Source organism: Quercus lobata, chromosome 5 (assembly GCF_001633185.2).
Source record: "Quercus lobata isolate SW786 chromosome 5, ValleyOak3.0 Primary Assembly, whole genome shotgun sequence".
Classification (NCBI taxonomy): domain Eukaryota; kingdom Viridiplantae; phylum Streptophyta; class Magnoliopsida; order Fagales; family Fagaceae; genus Quercus; species Quercus lobata.
This window is the reverse complement of record NC_044908.1, coordinates 75,209,918-75,218,450: the sequence shown is the minus strand read 5'-3', so window position 1 is coordinate 75,218,450 and position 8,533 is coordinate 75,209,918. Positions and strand designations below refer to the sequence as shown.

Below are 8,533 nucleotides of genomic sequence, written 5' to 3'. Positions count from 1 at the left end.
TTTTTCCTGGTTCTTAATTAGCACATTAAGTGACAAGCTTACGTTTCAAAACTGGTAGGTATCATTTCAAAAGTCCAGATTTCAACCGAATCAACTATGAAGTTGTATTACACACAATCTTAAGGCTGTAAGCAGAGGGGAAAAATAAAAATGAATATATTATGTACATATTCATATTTTCATTTAACTATATATCTACATATATAGAAGACCGTACCCTTATGTCCTGCAGTGCAATATGAGATGAACTCCACTCTTCAGCATCAGTATCTCCCTGCCTACTTGGGAGCAATGTAACATCTTTAGTAGCGCTTTGAGATTGTTGGCATTGAGCACCTGTGTTTCCTGTCATGGTATAGCCTCAATATAACCGCTGCAGTTTCTTCTATAGCTTTTCCTGTCACTTCTGCAATTGTAGGAAGTAACAATATCCAAGTTCAATTATCAGTGTGTCAAATGTTCTCAAGCCTTCATTATATGTTATGCCATCTATAATTGAATTTTCACTTATCCAAAATGTAGAATAATAGAGAAACCAAGTAGATAGTTAATGAAAATTAAAATTCTTACCAATTACTGGCCAGACGGGATTTTGTGCAAAATTCCTTCGAGCAAATTCCAGCTCCTCTCTAACATAGTCCATCTCCGAGTAATTACTCCTTGTTTCTATGTTGAAGCCCAGACTCTTAGCTCTTGCTTTTCTGATTGCTTGCAAGATTACAGGATTTATAGTCAAACCAAAAACCTTCTCTGGGTCTACCTCAAAGAGAGTTTTTGGAAGTCCTATACCCATTACAATAGGGACATTTGCCACTTTATACCCTTTCTGAGCCAGATAGATTGATAATGGTGTCTTCCCTGTACGAGATACACCAGTAAGAACAATGTCAGCTTTGTATAGATTTTGAGGTAGTGCCCCATCATCTTGCTTGATGGTAAATTCAATTGCTTCAATCCGACGGAAGTATTCCTCAGATAGAGGAATAGTTCTGCCAGGAGCCCCGCGGGGGAGGCCCGATGGTGAGACTCCTAGATGAGCAGCAATTGCCTCTGTGATTGGGCCAAGTATGTCTGTGGAGGGTATACCCCACAACTGGCAGGCTTGCTTAGCAGATTCACCCATTGAAGGGTCAGCTAAAGTGTACACAACCATTGCACCTTCTTTGGCTGCTTGCTTAACAATCTCCATTAACCGATCTACATCATCAATCTGGCAAGTGCATGGATCCCATTGCACAAAAGTCAGTCCAAGTCAGGGGACTTCGGACAATAAATTCACTTGTCCCTTAACACAAGATGCAAGATTTACCATATATGAACTTAGGCAGTCTAGGTTCTAATAGAGAGATTTAATCCATTTGAAAATCCAATTTTCATAATTATAACTATCAAAAGAATGCTCTTGTTCAAGGAACTTAACATGAGAATGAGAAAAGTAACAAAATTACCATATGAGAATGTGGAATATATATACACACACACACACACACACACACACATCATCCTAAAGTTGGTTTTTTTTTTTTTTAAGTTCATGATACTGCACCTACTTGGTCAAACTTAATCGTGTTGGAATTAAAGCTTGTCTAATTTCTTCCACAACCTCCCCCCAGCACCCCCCTCAAAAACAAAAAAAGCTCGACTACAACTCTACATTAAGTTAGCTGATTTGTAAGATATGAGATATTAGGGTTGAAAGAGAGAAAATGAAAAGAAAAATGAAGTGTGAGAGAGAGTACAGCTCCATTAATCAATCCCTCACCTTAGCACATATTTGTATTTATATTTATATCATGATTTTATGGCACGATTACAAAAATTATTTGTGCTAATTATAAAATAAATAAATAAATAAACAAGAATCAACTCCAACAAAGCTTCCATCATTGTCACCCTTCTAAAAATTCATGAACCAGGTGTCTCCTTTCAGAGAACTTTGGGCATTCTTTTGGTTGCTTTGCATCAAAATGCCGCTAAAACATTGCATATGACAATTTTTCAAAAGTTGTGCTTTTTGCCTAGTTTGTTTTAAAGAGTTTTGACAGTGAGTAAAGCATAATGTAAACTCTGGAGAACCTTAAGCTCCAGAGGGGACTCTTTCAGTGAACTCTGCAATCAGTCCTAGTTTCAAGTCAAATATTGGTATCGCATACATTGTATAATGTAAATCACCCTTAAGATCACTAAAGCGTTGGTCCTAGGCAACAGCTTAACAAACGAAGTTTTGCAACTTAAACCTGATCCAATCCAATCCAATCCAATCAAACTGATAAGCTTAGCTGAGGCATATATAGACAAATTCTTGATCCTGGCATAAGAAAAATCTTAAACTACCTTAATGTAGTGTTGGCTACCTAATACTCCTAATAAGAGCACATCGAGTAACGAACAAAGTTTTCTTCTAAACCATTTGGAGTATTTTCATTCAACCCACTATGTGACAGATAATATACTATTCCCACGTGTTTTTAATGTCATGTGACTATTAAATATGTCATGTGATGAAAAGCATACGTAAATGATCGTTTCAGTCACCACCGGGCCTTGTGCCTGAGTGGTACCCGGGCCTTAGTGCCTTGTCAAGCTCGGGGGTTCGATCCCCCTATAAACCAATTACCCAGCAAAAAAAAAAAAAAAAAAAAAAATGATCGTTTCAGTCAGCATAATTTCCTTCTAAATCAATTTGGAGAAAGAGTTCTATTGCACTATATGGTTGAGCTCCTTAGTTTACTGATAGTTTGGTTAAGGAGTGAAGCTCCTAAGTCTTTGTTATAACAAACACAACCCTAGACGAAAATATATAAATAAGAGCCGTATTTGTTATACACAAATTGTTTTACACATTTGTACACACACTAGTGCATTTTGTGTTGGTGTGTATATGGATGTGTAAAACAGTGTGTAATAACATTTAGCCTATAAATAATAACTATAATGAAATAAAAGTTGGAATTTTGTCAACTAATTACGACCTTTAATCAATATTGTGTTTGGTATATGATAAAAATGTTGCCAATGACTACACGTCCATGTGAAAATGACATTGTCATAAAATAAAAATTTGTGTCCGTTTGTACGTATATAAAAGTAAATAAAACCAATCAAGCTACTTAGAATCAATTGTAACTGTTTCTCAAAAAAAAAAGAATCAATTGTAACTTGGGCTCGGCCCAGTTAAGGCATAACAGAATAAACTAACTAGTACTACTACTGGTTTCAAAAACTAACTGAAGTAACCAAATCCAAATCTAATTCAAGTAGGTTAAAAAGACGTATTTACCCCAGAAAACAAGTGGGTATTTACAGGACAGCCGCGATCGACCAAGCAGTGTTCGAACTGACCCAACGCGGCGTTAACGGAATGCTCCGCCGTCCATCCAGTTCCGTCAGAAATCATGTATATCGACTTCCCCACTCTCAACTCCACGTCATCGTCTCCGTCAATTTTCGTAACGGAGTTAAGCTCGCTCTCTGTTGCTTCAACTGGAGGACGCTTCGCTTCCAATACTTGGACCTGCTGGTCCGGCCGGTCCAGTTTTCGCCCGGACCGAATCGTGCGAGCCCTCGACCACCGGTTCAGCCGAGCGCTTCCCTTCAGTTTCCGAGCCTGTGGTACTGGTTTGGTGTCAGGTTCGGATGGGTTTTGATTGGACGAGATAGGTGTGGGTCTTATGTTCGGGAGCCTTAGCGTGGATGAAGCCCACATGTTTTTTATCCTTTTTTGTCTTTTTGAATTATTTGGATTTGTTTTTCTTTTATTGCAATTTCTGCCTCCTCACTGCTCAGTGAAATTTTGGGCCAAACCTTTATTAAGTGGGCCTTAGCCTTTTCTTTTCTTTTTTTTTTGAAAAAAATGTTAGAAAATAATTTATTTATTTTATTAAAAAAAATGAGGAAGAGGAAATCTAAATTTTTTGGAGTATCTTTCTTCTTTGAAAATCTCATAAATTGATAGTATGGACAGTGGTGGATTAAATTTGAAATTCCTAAATTTATGTCACATAGACAAACCCCACCACTCGAATATTATTGTAGAGTTACCCTACTTCTTTTGAATAATTGAGTCTCAAATTATATGATTTTAGGTATTCAAAATATGTATCCTATTAATTATTGTTATTATTATATTAAAAAAATTAAATTTGATTATCCAAAAGATATTATATTGCCCCCTTGGGGTGTGATGCGTTGGTAGAAGTTTTAGACTGGATTACACCTGTATGTCCAGTAGTTATCTAGTTTGAGTCGTGTGCTTTGCAAAAATATTATGCCATGACGTGAATAGGCCTAACGCATACAAAAGTGTCACACGCCATAAGTTCTACGAGTTCATTGGGTTGAGTCAATGATCACACGCTTAAGAGCCTTTTTTGTTCTTAAAAATAAAATAATAAATAAATAAAAAAAGCTACTATATCATTTGGTTATGATTTTTATAAATCATTTTCTCCGATTTGTTTTATAGAACAATGGCATGATATAGATTAATCATTGCTCTTCAATTCTCCAGTCCGTATGCACAAATTATAAACTACTTTATGTTATAAATGTGAAGTGACATCAAATAGACAGATTGAAGATGGTGATATATACAATGTGCAATGTATTGGGACATTTTAGGTAGGGAAATTATTGCTTGAATTAGTATGTAATTTGGACCGGTTCGTTTGTCACACCACATTTAATCACTACATGTGTAATGTGGCGCCAAATCTTTAAAATTTGTTGTCTTCCATGTATTTTCTATTTAAGGTAAGGTATGCATGGGTTGGATTGAAGAGATTTTTTGACCCAACTCATCATGAATCATGATGGGTTAAAAAAAATTCATCACAACCCATATGGATCAGGTTGGGTCGGATTGAACCCATAGATTGGATTTTTTTTATTACTATAATTATAAAATTGAGCAGAAAAAAATATATATTACCTGTCATCTGAGTTGATAAACAAAATATATATGAAATAGTGTGGGGACCGTTCGATCAATAGGCCCATAAAGTTCAAAATTGATTCAGGATTGTTGGGCCCGTGGCCCATCCGAGGACACATATCCGTCCGAGGACACCCTACTCCTCGGCAGTATGCATCCGAGGACGATCAGGACGTGATCTTATTACAACCAGACCTCAGAATTAGGTCACCGTAAAGGATAGAATAACCGACCAAGGATGAAAGAGATAAGGCAAACAAATATCTATAACTACAGCTGCCTTCGCATTAATGACCTCCCAACCAACTCTCTGGCCGCATTAATGTGGAGGTGATACCTGAACAGTAAGGAAGCAGCCTTACAGCTGCCCATAGGAAGTTCCAGGAGGTGCTAGATGGGATAGAAGGAAATCCTCCGGACCCAACCTACACGTGTGCGGCAAGGATGGAACGCAAAGGGGGGTATATAAACTAAAAGAAAAGCATGAAGAAGGGGAGATCGAGACAGAAAAAAGAAAAGGAAAAAAGACATAAACAAAAAAGAAGAGAGCAAGAGCAGAGAAAAAGAATTGCATTGATCACTAAAGAAAAGGATCGTTGTACCAACTTTAGACCTTTAACATACTTGAGAGTGAATCTTTTTAAGAGAGACCACAGTTAACCTAGTTCTTTACACCCACGCTCTACAAATCATATTGTCTGGGCTTTTTTACGTGCGAACCCAACACTGTTACGGTTCGTTACAAAATCACGTCCTTACAATTGGCGCCGTCTGTGGGGAGAGCTTGTGTTAGCTTGTGTTAGCTTGTGCAACTTCTAGTACAACGTTTCCGATGGAAGGAGTGGAACTACCTCATCCCGCAGCGGGACCACATCAGGATGATGTCAACCTGCATCAGGCGGAGTCAAGGGGCTCTCAGCATGGTGGTCCTCGAAGGAGTCCCGAACGGAGGGAAGTCCGGGAGGGGAGTGTCCATACAACTCATACCACCAGGAGCCATTCACGTGGGAAGAGTCACGTCTCCCACGCGAAGCATGGTGGGAATCTGCAACGTGAGATCGCAGACTTGAAGAGAGAGTTGCGCCATGCACGGCGGGAACGTTCCCCACCTTGCTCTGAACCATCATCCGGGGAGTCGGATGGAACTAGCTACAGGCGGAGGTCGAGAACTCCGCAAAGCGAGACTTTCTCCTATGAAGAGGAACATCGCCATAGGCGTAGGTGTAGAAGTCCAACTAGTAGGGGCTTGGGAAACGATGCCATGAACAAAGCCCTGAGTCAAATTTCCAAGTCGCCCTTTACAAGAAGCATAGACGACGCTACCCATCCTCGGCGGTTCCATCAACCTATGTTCTCTCTGTATGATGGCCATTCAGATCCGGTAGAACATGTAAGCTATTACAGCCAGAAGATGGCTATTCACTCCAGGGATGATGCTTTGATGTGCAAGATTTTTCCATCGAGTTTGGGTCCAACGGCGATGAGGTGGTTCAATGGCTTAAGGGCCAATTCTGTTGGATCTTTCAAAACACTGACTCAGGCTTTTGGTGCTCGCTTTATTACATGCAGCCGGACTCCTCTACCTTTGGGATCCTTGTTGACTTTGTCTATGCGAGAGGGCGAGACTCTCAAGAGCTATTCGGACAGGTACTGGGAAATGTTTAACGAAATTGAGGGGAAGAATGATCATGTGGCTATAACCACTTTCAAAGCCGGTCTCCCAGCTGATCACGACTTAAGGAAATCCTTGACAGGTAAACCTGTCACCAGTGTGCGCCAGCTGATGGACAGAATAGAGAAGTACAAAAGGGTAGAGGAAGATCAACTTCAGGGGAAAGGAAAGGCCAAGATGATCCCTCAGGAGAGGAGGGATTTCAGGTCGGATCGTTATAATAACAGCCGACCAAGGAGGGACTTTGTCGGGCAGTCGGGCTCGGGGGACGCCCAGGTTGTTAATACAGTATTTCGGGAGCCTGTTCAGCAAGTTTTGGAGAAGATAAAGAACGAGTCATTCTTCAAATGGCTAAACAAGATGGCGGGAGAGCCTAGAAAACGCAACCCGAGTTTGTATTGCCATTACCATCAGGACCATGGGCACACGACAGACAACTGCAGGAATTTATGGGACCACTTGGAGCAGTTGGTCCGTGAAGGGAAATTAAAGCAACTCTTGCATCACTCCAGCGGAAGGGCGAGCCAAGCAGGTTCCGAGGTGCGTGGGGATGCTTCATCAAGGCTCCCCCTGGGCACGATTAACGTCATCTTTGCGGCTCCGGGAAGGACTGGATCTTACCCCTCGAGAGTGTTGTCGGTGTCCCGATCCCCGGCCGAGGATCATTCTCAGGCATTGAAGAAAGCCAAGAGGCGTGTCCCCTTGATTTTGGGTTTTTCAGATGAGGATCTGGTTGGGACCATACAGCCCCATGAGGATGCCTTGGTGGTAACATTGAGGATTAGCGGGTACGATGTCCGAAGAGTGATGGTTGATCAGGGAAGTGCTGTGGATGTGATGTATCCAGATTTGTACAAGGGGCTAGGTTTGAAACCAGAGGACTTAACAACTTATAATTCCCCTCTAGTGAGTTTTGAGGGAAGGTTGGTCATTCCTATGGGGCTAATCAGGCTGCTCGTGCAGTCAGGCACGGATGTGGTGGAGGTGGATTTTATTGTTGTAGATGTTTTTTCTCCGTACACGGCTATTGTGGGCAGACCTTGGCTTCACACCCTTAAAGCGGTTTCGTCCACCCTACATCAGAAGGTGAAGTACCCATCCAGAGATCAAGTGCTGGAGATCGTAGGGAGTCAGGCAGCTGCTCGGCAATGCCAAGTAGCGGCTATACAACATCGGCCAGAGGCAGAAACCTCGGCTACCGCCGATAATGAGTTATAGCAATTAAAGCCCCCAGTATCAGGCTTAGAAGCGCCAAGCAATGGGGTAGAGTGTGAAGATCTGGAAAAGATAGTTATCGCTGATGATCCAGAAAAATTCTTCCGGGTTGGGGCCAAGTTGCCTTCGCAAGAGAAAGCGAATTTGCTGGAGTTCCTTCGAGCCAATGTGGACGTTTTTGCATGGGACCCGTACGAGGCCCCAGGGGTGGACCCGAATTTCATTTGTCACCGACTCAACGTGAACCCTACCGTTGTCCCCAGGAGGCAACCTCCTCGGCGACCATCGAAGGAGCATGCCGAGGCAGTTAGAAGCGAAGTTGCCAAGCTCAAACAGGCTAGGGATATCAAGGAAGTTTTTTACCCTCAATGGTTGGCCAATACGGTGGTGGTAAAAAAGAAGACTGGAAAATGGCGGGTGTGCGTGGACTTCATGAATCTTAATAAGGCCTGCCCCAAGGATCCATTTCCTATGTCGAAGATTGACCAGTTGGTGGATGCGACCGTGGGTCACCCTAGGATGAGTTTCTTGGATGCCTTTCAAGGGTATCACCAAATACCATTGGCCGCCGACGATCAAGAAAAGACTGCTTTCGTGACCCCGATTGGGAACTACCATTACAAGGTGATGCCTTTCAGTTTGAAAAACGCTGGATCTACCTACCAACGCATGATGACGAAAATGTTTGAGCCACAACTGGGCAGAAATATTGA

At 41.7% G+C, this 8,533-nt stretch overlaps 1 protein-coding gene across 1 annotated transcript; it reads right to left on the bottom strand.

Annotated features, from left to right (window-relative positions):
* Positions 1-43: 43 nt before the first annotated feature.
* On the bottom strand, positions 44-3,747 carry LOC115989663 (probable pyruvate, phosphate dikinase regulatory protein, chloroplastic). Its single transcript, XM_031113471.1, has 3 exons — positions 3,281-3,747; positions 571-1,210; positions 44-406 (listed from the first exon to the last, which is right to left on the bottom strand). Exons 1-3 carry the CDS (start codon positions 3,704-3,706, stop codon positions 303-305), a joined length of 1,170 nt encoding a protein of 389 aa, XP_030969331.1. The 5' UTR covers positions 3,707-3,747; the 3' UTR covers positions 44-302.
* Positions 3,748-8,533: the final 4,786 nt, after the last annotated feature.

What these genes read in the sequence shown, in the direction of transcription:
- LOC115989663 (XM_031113471.1), bottom strand. Translation starts at nt 3,706, where the DNA reads ATGTGGGCTTCATCCACGCTAAGGCTCCCGAACATAAGACCCACACCT. An exon ending in ATACCCACTTGTTTTCTGGG is followed by an intron (nt 1,211 to 3,280) that starts GTAAATACGTCT and finishes TGCACTTGCCAG; the next exon opens with ATTGATGATGTAGATCGGTT. An exon ending in TCCCGTCTGGCCAGTAATTG is followed by an intron (nt 407 to 570) that starts GTAAGAATTTTA and finishes CTACAATTGCAG; the next exon opens with AAGTGACAGGAAAAGCTATA.